Genomic DNA, 26,234 nt, shown 5'->3' on the forward strand with positions numbered 1-26,234 from the left:
GTTGGAAGGGGCCTTAGGGGCCAGTGGGTTCAACCTTCCTCATCTCATCGCATACATGAAGCAACTAAGACCAAGGGAAGGAACTTGCCTAGGGTCACAGAACTAGTCAGTGACTGAAACAGGATTCAAATCCAGGTACTCTGACCACAAAGCCATAGCTCTTGGTTTTTTAGGTGCAACTTAGGTGACACTTCCTCTTTGTTGTCAGTCGTTTTTCAACAGTGTCTGATTCTTTGTGATGCCATTTGGGGTTTTCTTGGCAAAGACACTGGACTGGTTTGCTATTTCCTTCTCCAGCTCATTTTACAGATGAGGAAACTGAGGCAAACAGGGTGAAGTAACTTGCCCAGGATCACCCCGCTAGAAAGTGTCTGAGGAGGGATTTGAACTCAGGAAGATGAAGCTTCCTGACTCCAGGCCTGTGCGCCACCTAGCACCACTTCATCAAGTCACTCTTTTTACAGAGTCCGTCTGCGTAGGCTCTTTATAAATTATAATATGCTATAGAATGTGAGCTTTAGTTATTGCCTGTTTCCTCTTTGCCACCTCCCTCCCCAGGAAGCTGTCTCTTTAATTTTCCTCTAAATATCTTTAACTCTGTGCCTCTCCTTTTACTTAAGAGGTTCTAATTTGTATTCTAATTATTTATGCACATGTCTTTTCTCCTTTCTAGACTCCTGGAGGGCATGGATCGGCTTCTTAATAAGATCTTAATAATATTTCTGATGAATCAAGCCTGGCACATACTCAGCCCTGTGGGTTAGGCTGAGCTAATGTCCCCATCCCTGTTTTGCAGGCAGAGTATTAGGGTAGAAACAGTATTGGATTTGGAGTGGAAAGAACACAGGTTTGGGAATGGGAGGACCTGAGTTCTAGTACCACTTCTATTGGTGTTCCTCGCTATCTGACCCTTGGGCAAGTCACTGCTCCTCTGTGGGCCTTCCTTTCCTCCTCTGTAAAATGAGGGGGCTGTACTCAATGGACTCTGAGGTCCCTACCTGTTATAGATTTAGAATCCTTTGTGTGACCTTGGGCAAGTCACTACCCCCCCATGCCTCAGTTTCCTCTTCTGTGAAATGTTGGACGAGCTGGCCTCTGAGGTTTCTTCCAGCTCTAGATCTAGGGGGCCTATGGGTGACCTGGGACATGTCCTTCCCCCTCTGTAAAATGAGGGGGTTGGTTTAGATGGACCTCTGAGGGCCTTTCCAGACCTACAGCTATGAAGGGAAGGAAGGGGAGGGAGCAAACATTCATTAAGTGCCTACTCTGTGCTAATAAGCACTTTACAGATATTCTTTCATGATGCTTTGGGCTCCCAAGTCCTAACTCTGCTCTTTACTAACTGGGGGACCTGAGAAATGAAGTGACTGTAGCTACTAAGTAAGGGGCACAAGGCCCTGAGAGCCCTCCCCTTTCTCCCCTCCATTTTGTATCCCCCAACGGGATGGTGTATACAGCAGGTGCTTAATAATAACTGATCTCCAAGTACCGGGACAAGTGCCTCCCCCCCAAGCTATAGCTCCAAAACCTTGGTCCCAGGTTCCAGAGTGCCAGGCAGACTGCCACATCATTTTTTCAGCCTTTTCCACTCCTTGCCTCACTGGGTGGCAGCATCGAGTCAATTTTGTCTTGTAGGGCTTAATCTCCAGAAATCTGGGTAACGGGAGACAAAGGATGGCTTGCATTTTAAGGGCCCTGTAACCAGCCTGGAAGGATCAAAGGCCTGGGCCGGTGCTTGCTCATTACCATTTGAATGGCAATGTTTATCAAGTGTTTAACTATTAATTTGTCTCCTGCCCTCAGGCCCCAGTCTGAGAAAAGCCGCTTGGGTGGGGAAGGAGCAAACTTTGCAAGGCCCTCACCTGAGCCTGTTTGGTTTGCTGAGGGCCTTGGGAGGCCACCTGAGCTCACCCCCTCCTCCAAATTGGCCACATTCAAGACATTTCCCTTGGGGCAGCCCATCTCCCACTTGAGCATCTCAGCTGTTTGAGCAGAAGCTGTTCTGCAGCTGGGGGTGGGGGGGCGGCGGCGGCGCAGATTGGGCTGCTGGGCCTGGACAGCAGATTTCTCCCAAAGGCTCTGGCTCTTCCCTGCCTTTATCTCCTGTTTCACCCTCCCTAACCTCTTTTGCCATGTTCTCCTTGGGCTTTGGGGGCAGAGGAGTGCCTTTCTTAAGTAGCTTCTTCTGCTTGAGATGGCCTCCTTCCAACACTCCCTTTACTCTCCTTCGCTACTAACACCTGAATCAGGTATAACACAAGTCTTGATTGTTAGCAGCTCTGCCAATCAAATAGTCCTGGGACTTGGAGCAAAACATTTCAGGAAACTGGGCCTTGGTGTCTTTTTGGGTCAAGTAAAAGATATTGGACCTGATTATTTCTTATATGCCTTCTAGCTCTAGCATTATTCAGTTATCCCTTCCCCATCAGTGACTTCCGTATCAAGATTTCGATATTGTGAGTCACCATAAGAAATTAAATGGGAGGGCAGCTAGGTGGTGCTGCAGATAGAGCACTGGCCCTGGAGTAGTCAGGAGGATTTGAGTTCAAATCCGGCCTCAGATACTTACTAGCAGTGTGACCCTGGGCAAGTCACTTAATCCCATTACCTCCCCCCCCAAAAAAAAAGGATTTTCTTAAAAAAGGCATGGACGGGGTACAGCTAGGTGGTGTGGTAGATAGAGCTCTGGTCATCATCTTTCCCTCTACATTCCCAGCCCAGCATTGGGCAGTGAGGGACTCATTTGGTTCATTTCTCTGTCCTCTTTTTTTCTCGTAGTGTGTGTGAGCACAGCCGAGAGAACCTGATGTCTCCCTCGAACATGGGCGTGATATTTGGACCCACTCTGATGAGGGCTCAGGAGGACACTGTGGCTGCCATGATGAATATTAAATTCCAGAACATCGTGGTGGAAATCCTCATTGAGCACTTTGACAAGGTATGTGTGTGTGCCCATTGTCTCTCTGCTTCCCTTTGTGGGATGGCCTCCGTGGCCACATTGGCTGCAGCCACACGGGTTGTAGACTTTCCCTGAGTCAAGCTGGAAGCTGATGAACAAATCCCACTTTTGTTAAAAACAAATGCTTTTTTTTTTTAATGGAAAGCGACTTTATGAATTGAAAGTGTGAGGTAAGGGCACCTCTGATGGGTCCCTAAGAGGTTTTCTGGTAATAATACCGTTCCCACTTCTGTCCCTTGGGGCTTTTGCAGGCCAGTTTCCATCCATTAGCAGACCTCTGAGATTGTCTGGTCCAACCCCCTCATTTTCGAGCCTGAGAAGCCAAGGTTTGGAGAAGGGAAATGACTTGGCCAATTTCACACAGTTAATAAGTATGACTGGAAAGCAGTCCCGACCTATGCTCATTCTTTGCCGCCAGATTCCTCCTGCGTTTTGAGGGAGCCAGAGCAGGCCTGATGGTCCCCATTTTATCTAGCTGGCTGTAAGGTTTGCAGATTACTTTATGGATTTTGCCTCCTTTGATCTTCCCTGCAGCTCTGGGAGGTAGGGGCTTGTTATTCCTTCCATTTTATCAGTGAGGGATGTGAGCCTGAGAGAGGTTCACCTGGGTAGTAAGTGTGAGGCATGGTCCTGCTCTGGTCTTACTGTCTCAAAGTCCAGGGCTCTGTCTGCAACATAGCCTAGCTGCCCGAGTCACCTCCTCAGAGCTCTAGAACCCAGGTTTTCAAAAAGCCAATATTCTTTCCACTCAGTTTCACCTATTTTTGTCAATATACAATACACATCAGACCACAGAATGTTAGCACTAAAAGGGCCATTCAGAACCCTCCAGACGCAGACATGTGATTTTATTAGTCTTAAGAAATGCTCAGCTAGGGAAATGCTAGGGATGCGGATCATGACCTTTGGGCCATTTGCTGTCCTAGAGAGCTGTGCAGGGTCACTCTGCTAGCATATGTCTGAGACAGAATTTGAACCCAGGTCTTTGTGATTCCCAGGCCAGCCCTCTCTACCTTAAGGCTTCTCCAAAAGAGACCTTGGAGCATAGAAAGTAGAACTGCAAATGACAGCTTGAAGGAACATAGAACAGGATATATGTAACAGTGCCTAATACCCCAACTCATATGCCCCCAGGCTGGGTCCTCAGAGGGGTGACTGCCCCACTCATGCTATACACAGAATGTTAGGACTGAGAGGACCTTTGAACATAGAGCTTCAGAGCTGGGCGGAACTTTAGAATGTAGAGCATAAACTGTCAGAGCTGAAAGAAATCTTAGAATATGGAATGATGAAGTATAGAGGACCTAGAAATATGAAATATCAGAGCTGGGAGGGCCCTTAGAACCTAGAATGTCAGAACTAGGAGGGCTCTTAGAACCCAGAATATCAGAGCTGGGAGGGCCTTAGAACAGTGAAATGTCAGAACTGGAAGGGTCCTTAGAACAAGGAATGTCAGAGCTGGGAGGGGCCTTAGAACCCAAAATGTCAGAGCTAGTAAGGCCTTAGAACCCAGAATGTCAGAGCTGGGAGGGATCTTAGAACCCAAAATGTCACAGCTAGTAAGACCTTAGAACCCAGAATGTCAGAGCTGGGAGGGCCTTAGAATAGGCAATGTCAGAACTTGTTGGGGGTGGGGTTTAAAGACCATCTACTCATCCCTCTAATTCTGGGACAGAGGAGCTGTTTCATTCTGAGAGGGCAGGCTATAGTAGGGATAAGGCTATTTTCAGGAATTTGGGAGCCTGAGTTACTTGGGTTGTTTTACTCTCTGAATGGCTACTGTTGAGCAGGCATCAGGCTCAGGCCTTTTCCTTAAGGGGCTCTGTAGGCTTCACCAGCCTGGGGCCAGGGCACAAAAAGGGTTAAGAAGTCCAGGCCTCAGTGTTCTCTAAGATTCAAACATGGCCTCCAGAGCTCTCTTCACCTCTCTAGGAAGTCTTTCAGCCCTCACTTTAATTTCAGAAAGATTCTACTTTAAGTAAAATGAGGCAATTAGAGAGCACAGCTTATTCTTTTCTATAAAAATGAATGACAAAGGGCCCAGCTCCAGAGCCAGTCTTCTCTGCTAAGATGGGAGGAAAAGAAAGCTGGAGGGGAGGGAGTCTTGTCATCCCTACCCCCTCATTCAGGGGACTTTTATTGTAATCAACTTGAGAGAAAATGACAGGGGGGGGGGAGAGAGAGAGAGAGAGAGAGAGAGAGAGAGAGAGGAGAGAGAGAGAGGAGGAGAGGAGAGAGAGAGAGAGGAGAGAGAGAGAGAGGAGAGAGAGAGGGGGAGAGAGAAGGGGGGAGGGGGGAGAGAGAGAAGGGGGAGAGAGAGAGAAAGAAGGGGAGAGAGAAAGAAGGGGGAGGAGACAGAAAAGAAGAAGAAAGAAAGGGGAGAGAAAGAAGGGGGAGAGAGAAAAAAGGGTATAGAAAGGAGAGAAAGAGAAAGAAGGGGGAGAGAAGAGAGAGAGAGAGCATGAGCGAGTGAGCTCAAGTGCATGCAAGTGAGCTTGGTAGCTCAAAATGTGGGGCTTATGAAGAACTCCACAGCTGCCCATATGAATGTCAGGGAAAATCCCAGCCTAGCAACAGTGTAATGGGTTATCTCTAGAGGTACTGAGTTTCCTGTCCAATGTAGGATGCCCACTGGCCCAGATTGCTGCCAGGGCCATTCCTGCCCAGGTTGGACTCTGAGGTCCCTCTCGGTTCTAAGATCCTGGGCTGGTTCTTGGCCATCCTGTGGTTTGACTGACTGCCATTACATTGAATTTCTCCCCTTCAGGACACACAGTATGAGCACCTGGGTATCCCAGGTATGCTCCTTATAATCCCCATGACTTTGGACGAATTGCTTAGGTTCTCTGTGCCTCAGCGTCCTCATTTTGGAAAAGGGGGACTGGCGGGGGCCAATTGCATGTCACCTTCAGCTTTGTAGCTCATGCTCCTTTGGGCCTGCCCTCCTTAGGGAGATGACTCTTCCGGCCTCAGTCCATCTTTCTCTTCCAAGCTCTAGACTTGTTCTGAATGCCAGCTCCTGTGGCCTTTTCCCCAACCAGTAGAGGGCAATAATGCAATATGACAACCCGCCTGTGCCAGCTGCTCCTGGAATGACAGCTAGCTAGATATTGCTATAGCTATAGAGACATATCTGTCTATATGTATAGAGAAAGAGGGTGAGAGGGTGCATCTAATTAAGGCAGGTCTTCACTTCCTTGCTTTTAATTTCTGAAGTGATAAGGTTAAGCCCGAAGTTATTAAAAAATAACATTTTCTTCATCTGTACATGGGAGGACATTCTCATGGTCTAATATATATTTAGCTTGGGCGTTAGCAAACATTTGAAATGAATCTGCAGAAAATGTCTTTTAAGTGGTGAGTTATTAAGACAGAAATGTAACAGAAGTGTTCATTAGTCACAGTGAACCTAAGGGAAAACAGCATGGAATTTTCAGTTCTAGCTAAATCAACTTCCCCCATGCTCTGAATCCCCACTGCCCTGAAGTTCAGGCAATCTTGGGGAACATTTCTGGTGTACTGTAGGCCAAATCATGGCAGCAAGAAGGGACTTTGCTTGGACCAAGAAAGGAGGGGGGACCTCTTCCCTTTCTCTCATCTCTGGTTGTAAGACCAAACAGACTAGCTAACCCCTTCACTTTTCAGATAAGTAGGCCCAGATCATTGCCTAGGATCACATAAGTAGGCAGGATTCAAAGCCAGGCCCTCTGACTCTTGCCCAGTTATTAACCCAATCTGACCCCACCTCATTCTGCCCTCCAAGGCCCATGGAATCTTAAATTTCTGATTCTTTCTTTTTCCTTTCAGATCTTAGACCCTTCTCCCTTGATTCCAGATTATCCCACGGGGGATAATCTGTGCTGAAAGCCAGGTGGCTACTTCCTGGAGTTAGCCTGAGAACAAGCATTGCCCTAACTCCTCCCAGATTTGGAGCCAGGCTGTTGTTTTCACATTGTTATCGGGAGGGTCTAAGTTCATTGTGTCTCTTCCTGATCCCCTGATCCCAAAGCAGCTGGCCCAGACGTGGGCAGAGAGACAGAGCATAGCTGATAGGCCCCTACAGTCTTTGTTCCAGGCCAGAGACTTAAGCTTGGCATCGTAAGACTGCATAACCTTCTCAAGGTGTGGGCCTTGTCCCAAAGCAGGCCTGGTGATACCCTCTTGACAAGCTGAGGTCAGACTACCAGAAATTCTTTGTGGCTAAGGAGACAAAGTCAGAGGATTGGAGTTTTAGAGGAACCTTAGAGGCCAGAGGTTCCAACCCTCTTGTTTTACAGAGGAAGAAACAGGCCCAGGGAGGTGGGGTGATTTGCCCAAGGGCATACAGTTACGTTTTGGTGGTAGGATTTGAATCTGGGTTTTTCGACTCCAGTTGGTGCTCTGTTCCCTATACCAGACTGCCTCCCTGGGAGAATCCAGAATCAAGGAAGAAAGATCTGGGATCTCAAAGGAGGAAGGAAGAATCAGAGGCTTAGGATTCCATGGGTCTTGGAGGGCAGAGTGAAGTGGGGTGAGGTTAGGTTAATATCAAAGTCAGGTATTGGTGGAATCTAGCCAAGGATCAGGGAGGGGAAACACTGAGCTTATTGGCCTCAGGAAGGGCTCAGCACTATGAAATAGCAGTGCTGATACAAATGTGACCGATTGTGTTGTTGCTCAGCCATTTTTTCAGTCATGTCCGAACTCTTTGTGACCCCATTTGGGGTTTTCTTGGCAGAGATACTGGAGTGGTTTACCATTTCCTTCTCCAGCTCATTTCACAAATGAGAAAACTGAGACCAACAGGGTTCAGTGACTTGCCCGGGGTTTCACAAGCTAGTAAATGTCTGAGGTGACATTTGAACTCAGATCTCCCCACTCCAGGCCTGGCGCTCTATCCACTGCAGTGCCACCTAGCTGCTGATACTTCCTGCCAAGCTGGGTGATAGACTGAGTCTTTCTGTGGCCTTAACCCTTGGATCCTGCCCCCAGTAGACCTTTAAAAAATGTATGTTGCCTGAACTGATCCCATCATACCTTTTAAAAAAAAACCATACAATTAACTTCATTTGAGTAATTTGAAACACTAAGATTCTATTTTTAGCAGTCCTTTTGTGGTCAGCATCAAGGAGAAAAATTAGTATGTCTCCTACTCATTCTCTTCCCTAACACTTTAAAAAAAAATTTGTTTAAATTAAGCATTTTTTTCTCTTCTCTACTCACTGCCCTCCCCCGAGAAAAAGAGAATTCTGTAACAAAAATGTATAGTCAAAGGGCCCCCACATGCACACCTTTCTTTTTAAGGACAGACTTGGGGATTCTGTTGGTCCAGATGGCTAAATGGGACCTTGGCCAGAGTGTAAGTGGAGACTCAGGAGAACACTGAGATTTTTCTGGCTTACATTCTAGTTGGTTGGATTTATAGTAATTTGAGTTGCATTTTATAAAACCTGATATTTCAGCCTTGAAATAGTATCTGGGGAAGAGCTAGATGACTACTCAAAACATCCCTGACTTCCAAGACTTAGAATGATACTAAAGCTTTTGCTCATTGTAGTTTGAAATAGACTGGCCCAGACCTAAAGAGACCCTCCAGGCCACAGAGAAGGGGCAGGGATTGGGCTCCCCCAGGCCCTGACATGCAGATTCTTTGGATCCCCCAACTCAGCACCTTATTGGTTGAAATGCCCAACTGCCAGGGCGCTTGGTGGCACTACAGGAGGGCTGAGGGGTACTGCCCAGGGCCAAGCTGAACTAAAAATGGTGATTCTAGAGTTGAGGATGGCTGTAGGCTAAGTTGCTACCAGGGCAAAGTCTAGAAGGAAGGGGAAGTCAAGACCAAGATCAGAGTTCAGCAGAGCATGATAGGATTCCTTGCTCTCTTAGGGCTGTAGGTTTCTTGACTGGAGAGTGATGTGAGATCCTTTCAGAGGTCACTGTCAGAGAGTGTCCCTATTTGGGCCAACAAAGCCCAGGGCTTTGTTCCCCTTCTCCTTCCACTTTGGGAGGAAAAAATGGCACTCATTCAGTGCCATCTCCACGCAAGAATTTGTTTTCACATCCTAGGTCTAGATCTACAAAGACCCTCAGAGGCTATCTAGTCCAATCCCTTTATTTTACAGACGAGGAAACTGAGGCCCAGGGTGGGGAAAGGATTTGCCCAAGGTCACATAGGCAGCAAGTGCCAGAGGTCCTCTAACTCTGGAACCTACTCTTTCCATTGTACCTTAAAATGGTCTCTCCTCTACTCACTAAAAACATGTACTATGAAAAATCTCAGGTATTGTTTCTCCCTGAAGCCCTTGACTGAGATCACCACAGTAAATACTGAGGGCAGGGTCTATGTTTGTTTTTATTCATCCATGTAAGCCCTCATCCCCTCCCCTCTGGTACAGTATCCTCCCGTAGCAAATATTTAGTAAGTGGTGTTCAGTTACCTCACACCTAGAATTAGGTTGCTCCCCTGGGCAAAGATCCTGGCACATCGCTAACGGTCTTCCAAAGGAAGTGCCATAGATAGGGCCCACCAGTCAGCCTTGGCCTGGAAACTTGTACCAGCTGTAATCTTTCAGGACTTGTGGTTGGTAATGAAGAGACCTCGATGATCCCTCGGGGCCCCACTGGCCCTCAAGTCCTCAGAATAGCAACAGAAAAGCATCTAGTCCCCATCTCCTCATTTTGGAAACAAGAACACTGAAGCTCAGAGAGGTTGAGACACTTGCCCAGTCACACAGCAGCAGAGTCTAGAGTCAAAACCTGGTGGCTGACTCTCCATCCAGATCCCTTTCTGGGCTTTCTGCTGCCAGTACTCTTTACACCATTTGAATCATGCTTCCGCTATTTATTACCATTTGCCCTCTCTGATTCAGCCTCAGGGCTGCATTGTCTGGAACAACTGGAGGCCAGGGCGGCTCAGCTACACAGACCCCCACTAAGCTGGGCTTGCCCTGTGGGCTGGGGCTGGGGAGGGGGCAGAGGATTTACTTTGCTGGGGACCTGTGACTGACTTTAAGGAAAGATCATGGCTCAGTGAGAAGGGATACCCCCCCAATCTGTTACCTTTCAAGAACCATCTATCTCAGCAATCCTAAGCACCGCCCCCCCCCACACACACACACTGCTTTCTTAAGGTTCCCACCCACTCCTTCCGCAGTTCCAGGAAGGCTAGCTTCCCTGGTTTTGGCAGGGACATAATCTATTGCTTGGCCCCAAAGTAATCCACAGAACAATGCTTTCTCCCTTGTGTGGGGCAAGCCATCAGGAGCCTTGGTGTTCCATTGCACAGACTAGAGAGAAAAAATACCCCCAAACCCAACTTTGAACCATCTAGAGCCAGCCAAGGGCCTCTGGATAGCTTCAAAAGTCCTGCATCTGGAGAGGGGCTCCTCAGCTGAGGAGCATTGCCTTCTGGCTCCTGAAAGAATCACTAAGGGCAGCTAGGAGGCACAGTGGATAGAGCGTCAGCCCTATTACCTCTAAAATCAAATTTTGTTTGAAATTTTAAGTTCTCTTCAATCTTGCTCAGATTTCCAGATCATTTCCATACAATGTCATTTCCACTCACTCAAAATAACTGAATCACAATAAGGGGGCCTTAGACAAAATGGAGTCAGTTATGTTAAGTGGACAAAGTAATTCCTACAATCTTGTTAAGGTAATAAAACCTATTCTCACTTTATCTGCCTCCCCTAGGAAGCTTGGACTCCACCCCGGAAACTGCCATGCGCTCTACTACATGAGCTTCTACCTTCTCTTGCCCATGACCAGATCTCCACTCCACTTCCCAGATACTTCCATGCCATCCTGGAGCTCCTTCCCTTCCCCCTCTGCTCCCCTTCATGCTTGCCTTTGCACACTGTCTTTCCTCATTAGAACTGAATTTCCTTGGGGCAGCTAGATGGTGCAGTGGATAGAGCACTGGCCCTGCAGTCAGGAGGACCTGAGTTCAAATCCGGCCTTAGACACATAACACTTACTAGCTGTGTGACCTTGGGCAAGTCACTTAACCCCCTTGCCTAGCAAAAAAAACAAACAAAAATCAAAACAAAACAAGAAAAGAATCACTGATTGTGGCCCTCAATTTGACAAACGACCTCCTCACCTTTGGGAGATTTCTTGCCAAGCTCAGTGACTAGTCCTGGCTCTTCTATTATTAACTCCCTGTGTGACTATGGGCAAGTGACTTCCCCACCCTGGGCCTCAGTTTCCCCCTCTGTAAAATGAGGGGGTTAGACTAGGTGGCCCGTGAGGACTCTTCTAGCTCTAGGTCTAAGATTTTACAATCCAAAATCAAGGCTTACAGATCTGTGGCTGGAAGGGACTTCAGAAGCCATCAAGTTCAAGTTCATTTGAAAGGCTGAGATTGTAGAAATGACTTATCCAAGGTGATGCTGTTAGTTATGAAACTGGAACTAGAACCCAGGTCTCTAGCCTTGTAATCAGTCCACGGTTCAAAGGCTCCCAACAGAATGTCGGGTCTCCCCTCCCCACATTCCCCCTTTCAGAGGCTGTACTTTGGTAAATAAACCCAGTGTCTAGTTAGAATGTAAGCTTTTTGAGGGCAGGGAAGATTACTTATGTCTCTGAATCCCCAAGCTTAGCATAGTACCTGACATATAGCAGAGACTAAGTAATGATTAATAGTGGTATCACACAGTTAAATAGGAAGGCATTCTCAGCAGTGGCTTAATGTTTGCCCATAATTGCGGTTTTTAGTAAATCTCTTCATTTGACAGCTATTCAATGAGAGGCTATGTAAGACTGTATGAGTAGTGCTGCAAAGAACATATTGGAGCCTACAGAATCCTAGGCTCCATACAGCTAGAAGGGATGCTAAACATTACCTAGTGTTAAAACCACACTAAGACTTTTGGGACACCCTGTATAAGCCCGTAGGATAGGTTTATGTGTGTGTGTATATGTATATATACATGTGTGTATATGTACATGTTTTATTTTTATGCAAATAATTGTCCAATAAGGAATCCATCTCCTTTTAAAATTTCTAATCAAATATGCCTCTAGCCAAAGGGAGTTTACTGGCTTCTCCTGCACTTTGGGCTAGCCCAGTTTAGCAGGAAACAAAGAAAGGATAGCCTTATCACAGGACTCTGAAAACACCAGGATTCTTCCATGCATGTGGGTTCTTTTTTTTAGGGGTTACCCAAAGTGTGGTATTTGTCGGGGTTTTTTTTTTCCATCTGGTATAGGAAAAGAAAGGAAAGAAAACTCTTCATTCACATAAAAATCCACGGATTCATTTGTTTACTGGTGATCAACTTTCAAACAGGAGTTTAAGCTAATGATGGCATGCATTTTTACTCCATAAGGAGTATCTTTGATTCTTAATGAGGGGAAGCAATGTTTGGACTTCTGGCTCCTGCTGCCCTCCATCTGTTAGTTTTGTGTGGTTTGGGGTTTTTCTTTCTAAGAATCCTTTTCCTCAAGTGATTATCTCAGAGGGGGAAAAGCCCTGAGAATTTAATGTTTGCAAGTAAGAGGTATTTGTTCATTTCTACAATTGTTTCAATGGTTAAACTAATTGAAGGACAGGGTATGTAGACATGAATGTCAGCTACAACATGTGCTTTTCATTATTTCTATTGAGAAAAGGGATGGTATTAATCTGAAAGGTTTTTTTTTTCTTTATTTGCCACCATCCAAGAGCCATCTTCCCAGAAAAAGTTACCACCAGTCCTCCTGGGGTGCTTACTTATTTGCTCAGTTAAACTCTTAGGGACCTTGTTTGATGTTTGGGGTCCCTTCCAGATCAGTAAAAGGCTGTGCTAGAATGAGTGGGTCTGTAAAAAATAAAATAAAATGAAAAAATAAAATAAAATGAAATGAAAGTGCCAATAATGGTCCCAGAGAACAAATAAAGAAATGCATGGCTCTCTCTTCTCTGTAGAGAAGTGGGGTGCAGTAGGGTCAAGTGAGGCCTACATTGGTGCACGCATTTGTTGAGGTTTAGAGTTGGGAGAGCTGGTTCAGGTGTGAAAGAATTCACTTAGACCTTCTCTGTAACCATTGGGAGCTTTATTGATGCAAAAGCAGCAGGCTAGCTCTGGAGAGGACTAGCAACTTACTAAGGGATAGGGGTCTGTTTTATCTTACAAGATAAGGGGAGGGGTTGTCAAGGCACAGGATGAGGAAGATGGATGGCAGCATAGGGGACCCAGGATAAGGAATTTGGGAAATTTCATGACTCAGGATGAGGGAGACAAGGAACTTTTATGGTCCAGGATAGGGGGAAGTTTTATGGCATCTCAAGATAAGGGAAACAAAGGCAGTTCTTCTGGTGCAGGTTGTAAATGGCAATCTTATCTTCTAATCCCCTCAGGGGCCTGGGGAAGCAACCCTTAAGGTGATTTTTAATCCTAGGGCACTCTTTGCCCCCCATATCATATCCACACTCAAAACACTAGGCAGGAGAAATCTTTCGGGAAAAGGGGCGAAGGTCATTGTCTTCAGTAGCTGCTTCCTGCTGAACAGGGATGAAGAGTCCATTTCAAGGGCCGAGAATAGATTGAGGAGGGGAAGTCACTGTGGGGGTGTGGAATGCAGTGCCAGCTGAGTCCAGTGTGGAGAGAGGCAAACCACTTGAGGACACCAAAGGTAGGGGCTGGTATCCTAAGAGTTGAAAGTGGAATTTCTGCAGGAGAGAAGACACAAAGCAAACCAGTAGGTTAAACAAACAGAGCAAATATAAAAGCAAGTAGAATGATGGAGGAACCACGACCCCTAGGATATAGGGGGAGATATCAGGCTGGAGTGGATGTCTGGCATCCAAGAGGCTACCTGTATAATCCTTCAAGTGCTCAAAGGATAAATTCCATGCAGGTTTTCAGGAAATAGGGGGAGAGCGATGGGGAGTAAGCTAGTTGGCACACCCAGCAATCACATACTCTGCCACAGAGTTCCCTATATGAATTAAGGCATTAGATTTCCTGTCCCAGGGAAGCAGGCCTGACCCCAGGCACAGGGTGAGCTAGGAACAGAAGCAGTTCAAGGTGGGGCCCAGAACAAAGCATAGCTAGAAAGCACACAGATAAGTTCACCATGCGCGGCTTCAATGCATAGTCTTCTTTGATCACTTTTCTGGCTGGTCCCACCCTGCATCTTATCCCATATCTCACATCCTGCTTGCTTCTTCTGCCTCCAGCACTCCTGTCTGCCTCACCATTCACCCAAATGCTCTTGGGAGAGGGACAAAGGAGCTGTTCCTGCCTCAGTGGGGTAGGGAGGGGAGTAAAATGAGGCTGCAGCAGCATCCAGGGGATGAGGAGAGTATGGAACAGTTATCCTTGTTGCATGACCATCTGCAGGTGAACAGCCAATAGTCCAGGAGACATAAATCTGACAAACAAATTCAATAGGCAGAGCCCAAATAGAATGAGCATTAAAAATGATGTCAGAAAAGAGGAAAACCAAGAAAGAAACCAAGAGCCCCATGATGCTATTATTTGCTTTTGACGTACAGGATTACCTGATGTTGTTGCTTCCTCAAAAGTTTCCACTCTGATTCCAGTTCTTTTAGGAGGATCAGATGCTATTGAGGACCCAACTCTATACATGTAATTACAAGTAACAACACTTTTGCAGGTAGAAGCTTTCTACCGTTGAGTTCAGTAGTTATGCAAAATAAATTTGCTTATGAGAGACTGACTTTTACTCCAGTTATCATAAAAGACTTGGGAAGATCCCTAAGTAATTAATTACGAAACAGTGCATATCAGTAAGTTGTTTACAATAGAAGGTGTTTGTACCACAGGCCACACAGAATAAACAGGTACTATTTCCACAATAGTAGCAAACTTTAAATGAAATTTACTTTTCCATTAATGCAATAATATTCCATAAGTTACTGCCCTCTAAGAAAATTGCACTGAAATTTCTTTCCTCGAACTAAAGATGTTTCTGATTTAGTTTCAGTAACTAATAGAATAACAGCTAGGTCCCTCAATCAGTTGTACCAATACCCAATTATTCTTACATCATTTTGAAACATTTAAGGACCTTATTCCATACAAACATATCGAGTAATAGGCAGATATCTAGGCCAAATACCCATTTCCTAAGTAGCTTAAGAAATAAAAAGGAATATAATCTTAGGCTGAATAGCTCAGATCTTAAACACACTTTAATATAGTAGTTCAGATGTATCCCAGCCTTAGTCTGTGGGATAATGATTCAACATTGTGTTTGTACCTTTGTTTCACAAACTTTTTTTTTCCCCTTTGTCTAATTATTCCCCTATCATTCAGAAAGAATGTTCTATTCCAAGGATTTAATCTTTCACATGACTGTGCAGGAGTACTAATTTACCTAACTGTTTGAGATACTGGATGACTACAGATTCAGATTGAGAATAGCAAGATTTCACATACTTGCATTGTGCTCCTATCTTTTACTCTCTATTTGCTTTGATTACAGAAATTTGCCATAAAAAGGAAAAGCAAGGACATCACAGTTTTCCAACCATGTAGTATCAATTCCACCTCATAGCCAGACTGGAAACATTCCTTTGCAAAGGAACACAATGGGGAAACTGAGCCAGGAGGAGCCTATCTTAGGCAGAGGCTAAGACTGTCCTCTCAGCTTTTCTAGATGCAAACCTCCCCCTGTAACAGTCACATTCTCTCTGAGTAGCTTGTGGCATTTCTCTCAGATGGTGGATTACTGACTATTGATTATGGATGGATTTTTATGATCCATCAGACAACTCAAAACACAATTCATAGTGGTCCCATGAGCTTTTACCTCAGATGGCAAATTTCCCTAATCAAAAATTTACCAGGACTCACATCTCAAATTTAAACTTGGCCTTGTACAAAAGCCAGTCACTAGAGATCATTTCTATATGCTAGTAAATTCTCAGCAAGCCAAGTTCCTTGTTTAGGAAGTCCATAACCCAAACAAGCTCTTTGGCAAGTTTACAAAACTGAGGAGGATCAACAGGGATCCCAGAGAAGGGGCTGCCTTATCCACCCCATCTACCTTTAGAATTTCTATGGGCTGTGCTTTTCCACTAGCCCTGAGGACTGCTCCTTTCCACGCATACACACAGTAATCAATTACCAGCTTTAAGTTTTAGCATTAAAACAACCAACAATCTTACAATTTTCGTAAGTGGTAACTAAATTGTTTTAGCTGTAACACAAAACAATAAGCTTCAGATGACAACAATTGCGTTTCCAGATCACATCAACATTATGGATAGGTGGATGGGCTGGCTTACCAAGTAGAGACATAGACTGGCTTCTTTACCTTGACCCATCCCCTTTTACTTCCCACCGCTGTGTGCTGGAAGATACTTCCAGGCTGAAGCTGCTGCCCCTCCCCCTCCTTCCTATAGCCAGGTGGGGGAAGGTGAGTTTGTGGGCAGGAGAGAGGGGGGTAAAACACTCTCTTCTTAATCTGATCTGGGATGAAAGAGGTTAACAGAAAAAACTGGGGCTGTTTGGGATCCCCACACCGAGAAACCCTCTTGACTCAAGGGGAGGGAGTGGGGGAAGGGAGTGACAAGATTGTAATGATCAATCTCAAAAACTTCCAGAATCTGCTAAGACGTTTTAGCTCTCCTGTCTTTTTCACTTCTACGTCCACCCCCTAAAAACTTAGAGTGGGGCATTGAGCTTTCGGACCTACATTCTTGAGACCAGTGCCCTTTCTTATGCTACCTGAAGCAGGAACCATTGACTCTGTTTCTCTGAAAGCACCCATTTAAGGCCGATTCAAGGACATGAATGAAACTTAGAAAATTCACAGTAGATTCCAGACATAATTGTTATCAGTATCAAATTATTGTAACAAATTAGCTTGCAAATGGAAATTTAGTAGGCCTTCTAAAAATCATACAAAAAATTATGCAAAACATTACTTTGTAAAAAGTATTTCCCTTTCTTAAAAAAAAAAAAGCTTACAGTTTATCCTGATATTAGAAGGAATAATCACTAAATTTTCATGAAGTAGATTAGTTGGAAACCTTAAATTTTGGAATTTGTCAAAACCAAGTTGATGTAAAATGTATCACAAATTCCCAAAGTGCCATAAAACCAAATTCTCAATAATCATAAATTCCTAAGTACCAAAAAGTGTTTACCTTGGAAAATTTCAGTTTTTTCCTAAGGCAAGAGCACACCCAATTAAGTTAGCCCTATCACAGCAACAAAGTTTACCAGGCATTTGGAAATTTATTCAGTAGGAATTCCACTATAGAAGACTTGCACAGAGTTGATAAGAAATTATGACTAGATAGTTCCAAAAACTCTTGTCTTAGTTAACAACCTTGCAACCTGACAGTACAATTCTTGATCTAACAACATCTACATTATAAGAGAAATTGCTTTTCTAACAACACAGGTGATATAATTGTTAACCAAATTATACAATACAAGAAAATTTAGAAATATAACCATACCACAAGCAATTATCATGTATTTAAAGCTTGACACAGAACCAGTTAATTAGCAATATCTAGATTCATAGTCACTAATGGTAACATTTTAATTTCTAAGGCCCAATACTCTTAGCACTTTAAAAGAAAAGATTATTAGCCATAAATGGACTTTTTTTTTTAAGACACATGGTGACAATTTCCAGCTCCAAAAAACTTTTTACTTCCTTGAGCTGGAGTTCCCAGGAGTCTCAGGGTGCAGAGGGAAGGGAGTCATTGCAATTTTCCCAATTCCCTAGTGCCCAGAGATTTGAAAGAATTGACAGAGTTGGACATGAGCTTCTGGATAGAGAGTCTGTCCTCTATGCTGCAGAAAGTGTGCCCAGGTCCATGGCCTCAAACCTCTGGACCCAGAGCCTGAGAGGTCAGGCTGAGTGTGAGACAGCCTTGTAGCTGTCTGACCCATTTGGTCGGACCTGAGAGGTCAGGCCTTCCTAGGTGCTTGGAGAGCCACCCCAACTACTGAGTGAAGAGCGGGATAGGGAGAGAAAGGAGGCTTACATACCTTCCAGTCTCTGCTGGAGAAGAGCTGTAGTTCCTTTTCTTTTTTACCTTTGAGACTTATCAGATAAGCCTTAAGCATTCCAGCTCTCCATTCCCATCCTCCTGGGAATTTCGAGCTGCATGTACTAGAAAATGAGACCGTGAAACCGGGGTGCAGGGACCCCTAAAGAAAAACAGGCGCAAAGGCCCACAGGGCATGGAGATCCGGAAATGGGGCACAGTGACCCCCAAAGAAAACCAAGCGCAAAGGCCCAGGTACCTACCCGCTTCCCCAGTGTCCCACAGGGAAGGGGAGGGAACAACACAGGGTAAACTAGGGTTCAGGGGGAATAAAAGTCCGCTCAAGCAGAGCAAGGTGCCTTTTCTTTAAGTTTTGGAGACCAAAATTCTTACTCAGCTTGTCTTGTTTAGAAATCCCTTTTACAAAATTATTTTTCTAGATTACATTGAGGGCAGGCTGTGTTACAATGGAACACTAGGCGCTTTTCTTTATTTTTTTTTCCCCTTAACTCAATTTTATTTCAAATAAAATTATTCAACTAGAATTATTTGGGGGAATATTAAGTGTCTTTCTGATAATCATAAAACAAAGAATTCTTTGAGACAGAAGAATTTCAGACCATTGGAGGGTGTCAGATTGTTAGCCTGACTAAAATCACTAATAGACTATTTAACTCTTGATTTTCTGGTCAGTAGATTTTTTCCCCCCTTTTTTCATTTTCTTGACATTTCTTTGGCCATTTATGTTGTACATTCAATAAATACTTATTTTCAGAGTCATCTATGACTCTTATCCTCCCATATCCCAGAGTCTCGGATACCAAGACCTTGAGAGTCTGCCTCTGTAATACCTATTTTCTTTTTCCTCTGCATTTCTATTACCACCACCCAAATGCAGGCCTTCCATAACCTTTTGCCTAGACTCTTCTAAGCCAACTAACAGCTTCCTTCTTTTTCTAGTATTTCTCACATCCATCCTGCATATTGTTGTTACAGTTATTCTTTTTTAAAAAATTTATTTATTTTTAGTTTTCAATATTCACTTCCACAAGTTTTTGAGTTCCAAATTTCTCACCCCTCCCCCACCCCAAGATGGCATGCATTCTGAATACCCCTTCCCCTGGTCTGCCTTCTCTTCTGTCTCTCCCCCCTCCCTTCTCTTATCCCCTTCCCCTTCTATTTTCCTGTAGAGTAGGATAGACTTCTGTACCCCATTTCCTGTATTTATTTCCCAGTTGCATGTGAAAACAGTTTTTTTTAAAAACATGTGTTTTTAAAACTTTGAGTTCCAAATTTTCTGGTGCTTTTCTTTAAGATCTCCTTCCCTGAATTTCCCATCCTAACAGTCTCCTAGCAGCCTCTCGCTTGTCTTAGCATCCCAAGACACTTGAGAGGAAAAAAATGTGACTGATCCAGCACAAGGGCGTCCCCTCATACAAGGGTCAACAGTCCAACTGACTGCCCAGAGGTCAGTGGAGCTTCAGACGCCGCTGGCAGTATCTGGGCACTCCAGGGGTCTCTCAGCCAGGGAGACAGTAGAAGCAGAAAGGGTCTGGGGAAGAGAACAAAGAAAAGGTGCTTACCTGTTATCCCAGTGGCCAGGAGAAGATCAGTGGAGTCCAACTAATATATGGACTCCCGGGTTTCGGCACCATTTTCTGTTGAGGTTTAGAGTTGGGAGAGCTGGTTCAGGTGTGAAAGAATTCACTTAGACCTTCTCTGTAACCATTGGGAGCTTTATTGATGCAAAAGCAGCAGGCTAGCTCTGGAGAGGACTAGCAACTTACTAAGGGATAGGGGTCTGTTTTATCTTACAAGATAAGGGGAGGGGTTGTCAAGACACAGGATGAGGAAGATGGATGGCAGGATAGGGGACCCAGGATAAGGAATTTGGGAAATTTCATGACTCAGGATGAGGGAGACAAGGAACTTTTATGGTCCAGGATAGGGGGAAGTTTTATGGCATCTCAAGATAAGGGAAACAAAGGCAGTTCTTCTGGTGCAGGTTGTAAATGGCAATCTTATCTTCTAATCCCCTCAGGGGCCTGGGGAAGCAACCCTTAAGGTTATTTTTAATCCTAGGGCACTCTTTGCCCCCCACATCACACTCACTGGATCAGGTGTTTTTCCTGATCTGTTTTTCTTGATGATAGAAGACAGTTCAATTGGGTAGTGGGAGTATTCCACAAATAATAATTTTTTTAAAGAACAGTCAAAAATAAAAAATTACTTTATAGAATAAGTGAGTCTGGAATTTAGGAGGATGGGCTTGTTTTGAGATAGAGTAGCCAGAGGAAAACAGATCTGTGGAGAAAGAACACAGGAACATTTGCTTCGTTTTTCTGATCCCAAGATAACTTTTCTGTCTACCTTTATAACCTTGAATACAGTTATCCCTTTTACATCTTGACTTTCCCTATGGTGGCTTTGTGGCTTTGCTATATCACAGGTCAGCGTAAGAAGTAAAATGGGAATTTGAGGGGAGTTTTGCGGAAGTCACAGACTTGTGAGGCCAGAAGATGACACAGAAAAAGTTTAGAAACTCAGAAATGCATAAAATATATATACGGTATTGCATAATAGCAAGAAAAAAGAAAAGGAAATCAACAAAGCTGGAGGACTTCTCTGGTACCTCTGGAGGGCCAAAAAATTTCACTCGAGTTTTCCAGATCACAGGGGCAGTGTGTCCCTAACCCCTGTGACGTGGAAGGGATAACTGTATATGTTTTTTCAATGTTTTAGCATTTCTTTGCTTGGTTTTAAACGTAGAGCTATATAGAACTCTATAGGGCTTGTAATGTGTTGGGACAAAAGCATTTAATATTGGACATCTCATGACTGATGAGATACGGGTAAATACAAGGCAGACAAATACAAAGAGACCCCAAACCTTTCAAACCAGCTCAAGGCTACACGGTAGCTGTGATTATCCCTAACCCTCTAATTTTTTTCTCCACTTGGCTTTTGGAAAGTTTGAGTTGTATTCAGAATTAATTTAGTTAACATATGTAAAGTGTTGGCAAGCCTCAAAACACTATAGAGATGCTAGCTGTTATTCTACTTTTTCCTGACTGGAGTTGTCCAAAGCTCCTTCCAACTTCCCTTTGTCTTCTCTATCCCCTCCCCTCAAGTCATTTGGTGGAATCTCCAAGGTGCCTTTTCCTTGCCAACAGTCCCTTCTTCTTCAGTTCATCCTCCACTAGCTACTGGATTCATATTCCTAAAGCACAAATTGATCCATGCTTCTCCCCTGCTCCAAAACTCTCCATAGTTCCCTGTTGCCTACAGGAACATCCACAGGGATCCAACATAGTCCAAAAGGAATGTTCGGACTAGGCCACGTTTAAGTTATTTCTTGGTGGGTGCTGGACTTGAAGACAAGCAGACCTCGGTTCAGATTCTACATTGGACATTTACAAGCTTGGGGACCATGGCCAAGTCACTTACCCTCTCTGAGCCTCAATCTGTCATCATCTTTAATTGGGGATAATACTTGCCTCAGTAGGGTTATTATGAGGCTTCAATGAAATAAAACATATTGTGAACTTTGAAGTTCTATGTAAAAATCCATTATTATTCTAGGGTAGAATATAAGCTGTTTTTTTTGCTTTCATATCCTCTGTATCTGGTATAGTGCTTGGCATATAGTTGTTGTTATTTTTTGTTTCTTGATTGAATATGAGGATTGCAGAAAGGCACTCAATTGCGTATCAAGAACTTGGGCAAATCATTTCTTCTCTCTAGGCCTCAGTTCTCTCATCTATAAAATGGATGATCTCTAAGGTACCTTCTAGTTCTAAATTCTGTGATCTATGCCCTCCTTTGCCAACAGTCTCTTCTTCAGTCCATCCTGCACACTCTGCCAGATTCATATTCCTAAAGCATAGTTCCCCCCCTGCTCAAAAAATCTTCCTCACTTTAACTTTTTATTGGAGGCCCTTTTCAATGTGGTGCTTGTGCCCCCTCCCCCCCAAATGTTCCATTCAGGCCAACATGTTCTATTTACCCTTCTCCTTAAGCTTTTCACCTTCTGGGCCTTAGGTCATGTTCTTTCCTCCTCCAGGTAATCAAATCCTGCCCATCCTTCAAGGCCTTTCAAAAGTCCCATGATCCTTCAGGAAGCCTTCCCTGACCACTCCAGCACAACATAATCTCCTTTTCTTCTTCAGCATCTCCAATACTGCTCATCTGACCACTGGCTGTTTCCATAGAATTAGATAAGCAAGCTAGATGCTAGGCAAAAATAAAATGGTCTTTGCCCTCAGAGAGCTTCCATTCTGTAGGGGACTAACAGCATGTACACAGATAAATAAATGCAAAGTATCAAAAATAAATGCAAATTAATGAGGAATAAGAGAGGCCCCTTGAAGGAGGTGGAACTTATCAAAGCCTTGAGGGATTCTAGGTATTTTGAGAGGCAAAGGTGAGGAGGGAGAGGATTCTAGGCATGGAAGACAGCCTGGACAGAGGCATAAAGGTTTGACTGGGCCATAGAGTGCATGAAGGAAAGTAGAGTGTCATCAGCCTAGATAGATAATTTATTAAGTGCTTACTATATGCTAGGCGGCACTGCAATGGACAGAGCGCCAGGCCTAGTGTCAGGAAGACTCATCTTCCTGAGTTCAAACCCAGCTTCAGACACTTCCTAGCTATGTGACCCTGGGCAAGTCACTGAACCCTGTTTGTCTCAGTTTCCTCATCTGTAAAATGAACTGGAAAAAGAATTAGCAAAATTACTCCAGTATCTCTGGACTAAGAAAACCCCAAATGGGGTCACAAAGAATCTGAAATGACTGAGCAAAAACAATGTGCCAGGCACTGGGGATATAAATGTAAGCAAATTAGGCAGTTCTTGCCCTTGAGGAAATTCAGTTTTTGTTTTTTTTTTTTTTGGCTAGGCAATGGGGTTAAGTGACTAGCCCAGGGTCACACAGCTAGTAAGTGTTATGTGTCTGAGGCTGGATTTGAACTCAGGTCCTCCTGAATCCAGGGTCAGTGCTGTATCCACTGTGCCACCTAGCTGCCCCAAGGAAATTCAGTTTTAATGAGGAAAGATAGTGTGTGTAAAGGAGAGCATGAAGGGGAGCAGAGGAGGAAGGGAAGGAGCTCCAGGATGGCATGGAAGTGTCTGGGAAGTGGAGTGGAGATCTGGTCATGGGCAAGAGAAGGTAGAAATTCATGTAGTAGAGGCCATGGCAGTTTCCGGGGTGGAGTCCAAACTTCCTAGGGGAAGCAGATAAAGTGAGGATAGGTTTTATTACCTTAACAAGATTGTAGGAATTACTTTGTCCACTTAACATAACTGACTCCATTTTGTCTAGGGCCCCCTTATTGTGATTCAGTTATTTTGAGTGAGTGGAAATGACATTGTATGGAAATGGTTTGGAAATCTGAGCAAGATTGAAGAGAACTTAAAATTTCAAGCAGAGGTGTTTGTATTTGGTTTTAGAGTTAATAGGGACTCCTGGAGTTTATTGAGTGATACAGTAGGACCTGCACTGTAGGAAAATCAATTGGACAGCTCTGTGGAGGATGGATTGGAAAGGGGGAAACCTGGAGGCAGGGAAGCCAGTGAAGAGGATATTGCAATAATGCCCAAGAGAAGACTTGTGTTTAGGTGGTTTTGATGTGAGATGGGAAAGGGGAAGGATGGGAGGTGTGCTGAATCTGTGGATTGGATGTGGGTGGGGAATGAGAGCAGAGTGACCAGTGGTAACTGGAAGGGTGCTGGTACCTTCTGTCATACTTCAGAAATTAGGGGAAAGGGTGGCTTTATGGAGAGAGAGATAAGGAGGCCTGTTTGTTTGGGACAAGGTGAGTGTGAGGAGTCCATGGGACATGCAATGGGAAATGTCCAAGAGGCAGTTGGGGATGCAGTTCAGAGGAGAAAGGAGGGTGGGAGATGGAGGTTTTTGGGAGTCATCTGCAGAGCCATGGGCATGTGCTGCCTTATGCCATTATCTGTTGCTTGTCTCTTGTCTCATTATTTAACTTAACTTTTCTTGTGTTTATATATACGCTTCTCAGTTAAAGGGTAAATAATAACAACGGACATTTATATAGAGCTTGAAAGTTTGGAAGGGCTTTATATTATCTCATTTAATTCTCCCAGAAACCCTGGAATGTGCTTTGTAAACCATAAAATATCAAATAAATGTGAACCTGGAATTTCCCAGATGAGAGGAACCTTAAAATGTGGATTATCTCAGCTGAACAGGACCTTAGTCTTTTAAACTCTTCCCCCTCTTCCTTCCTTTGGTTTCTCCTTCTTGCTCTGGAAACATTAATCAAATCAGGACTACCTGAATGGCTGCTGAACCAGATAGAACAATTCCTTGCCTCACAGCTCCATTCACCCGTTCCTGTGACTACCCAAACCAGGTCTCCCTTCTCTGGATAACAGTCCTCTACGTGTGTCATGTCTTCCTCGGAGAATGTAAGTTCCTTGAGGGCAGGGACTGTCTCATTTTTGTACTTTCATCCCCAGCACCTATCTAGGTACTTGGTACTTGGCATATTGTAAGCATCTAATAATTTGTTTTTTCATTCATTCATTTCATCATAGAGTATTGGTGCTGGATAAGACCCAGATCTTAGACCATGAAATGTTACAATGTCCCAGCCAGAAGGGGCTTTCCAGAGAACACCTCTCACAGCTAGTAAGTTTTTGAGCTGGGACCAGAACTCAGATTTTGGTGCACCCATTTGAGTATTCTTCTGGCATACCACGCTGTCTCTCTTTTGCTATTGGCAGATCGCTATGCCCTTTTAGCAGTAAATAAGCAAGCAGGTAATTGCTGGGAACCAGGGAGGGAGTGGGTGGACACATCATCTGGAAAACTGAAAGCTCAGGATTGAAACTGTTGCATTTGCCTCAGGTTAAGGTTGCAGGCATTTATATTCAGACGTGGCAGAGGAAAGAGAGAAAACAGCAAAGAAAAACAAAATTACAAAAACCACTTTTAGGTAAGGTGGGGAGGGGGAGCAGTGATTGGCTGAGGCCTGGTCAACATGGCTTCTGGGAGGATAGGGATGCTGGTGATTTGGAAACTCCGTGGTGAATGAGCAGAGCAGCTCTCATGGAAGGAGGGTTGGGAGCACTCCTTTTTTTAATATTCATTTTTTTCTGTTATGAACTTGATAATCACAAGTATCTCCATAAGCAAAGAAGGACCGAAAAAAAGGATTGCACGTGAAACTGGGAATTTACCATGTATAGCATACATCAAATTGACCATGAGAATACCAATATTGACATTCTTGTCTGTCCTTCCACTCCCTTCTCTGTACTCTTTCAATATTTCATTGACATTCTTTTATGAGAAGCATCACTATCACCCAGAACACTCCCTTCTCTCCCTAAATAAGAACTCTACCTCTTGGAGTAACAGAAAGATAAAGGATTTCCCTTGAGGAGGAGGGAGATACAGTGGGAAGAGCTCTAGTTCTGGAGTCAGAGGACCAGGATTCAAATCCTGCCTTACAATTGTTTGCTTATTGTCTCCCCCATTAGATTGTGAGCTCCTTGGGGGGCAGGGACTGGCTTTTGTCACTTTTTGAATGCCCAGTGCTCAGTGCAGTGCCTGGCACTTAGTATGATGCTTATTACGTGTGACCTTGAGAAAGTCCCTTCACCACCTTGGGCCTCAGTTTCCTCGTCTATAAAATGGGGGGGAATGAGATGGCTTTTGAGGCTCCTTCTAGCTTTAGATCCACAAATCCAAATACGTACAGTCAAGCAAAACAAATTGTATTGTGTTGGCCTTGTCCAAAAACAGTGTCTCTCATTCTATACCTGCAGTCCATCTCCTCTCTGTCAGAAGGTGGGGAGCAGCAGGCTCCTGGAGTCAAGGTTGGCTATTGCATTGATTAGCGTTCTTAAGGCTTTCAGAGTTGTTTTGTCTTTGGAATGTTGTTGTTAGTGTCTGTCTAAATTGTTCTCCTGATTCTGCTCACTTTACTCTGCAGCAGTTTATACAAGTCTTCCCAGCTTTCTCTGAATCTGCTTTTCATCTTTTCTTCTGGCTCAGCAATATCCCATCACATTCATAGATCTTCATTTGTCCAGCCATTCCACAACTGATGGGCATCGCCACTTTGCTTCCAGTCCTGTTCCACAACAAAAATGCTACTAGAAATATTTTTGTACATACGAATCGCAGGGTCACAGATTTAGAGCTGGAGGGGACCTTTCTCCAACTGTCATCATCTTACAGATAAAGAAAATGAAATCGAGAAATTAACTGACTCGCCTGGGGCACCTAGGTAATAAGTTAGTATCTGAGACAGAATCTGAACTCGGGTCTTCCTGACTCCAAGCCTAGCACTCTATGCACT

General features: G+C 44.3%; 1 protein-coding gene across 1 annotated transcript in view; it reads left to right on the plus strand.

Moving 5' to 3' along the window:
- The window catches only part of OPHN1 (oligophrenin 1), a 279,239-nt gene that overhangs the window by 219,613 nt on the left and 33,392 nt on the right, over positions 1 to 26,234 (plus strand). The window contains exon 18 of the mRNA XM_020967237.2: positions 2,779 to 2,938. Coding sequence (XP_020822896.1) covers positions 2,779 to 2,938 — 160 coding nt within the window. The remainder of the gene's footprint in view (positions 1 to 2,778; positions 2,939 to 26,234) is intronic.

The sequence above is a fragment of the Phascolarctos cinereus genome, unplaced genomic scaffold (assembly GCF_003287225.1).
Source record: "Phascolarctos cinereus isolate Bilbo 61053 unplaced genomic scaffold, phaCin_HiC Scaffold_8;HRSCAF=390, whole genome shotgun sequence".
Lineage (NCBI taxonomy): Eukaryota > Metazoa > Chordata > Mammalia > Diprotodontia > Phascolarctidae > Phascolarctos > Phascolarctos cinereus.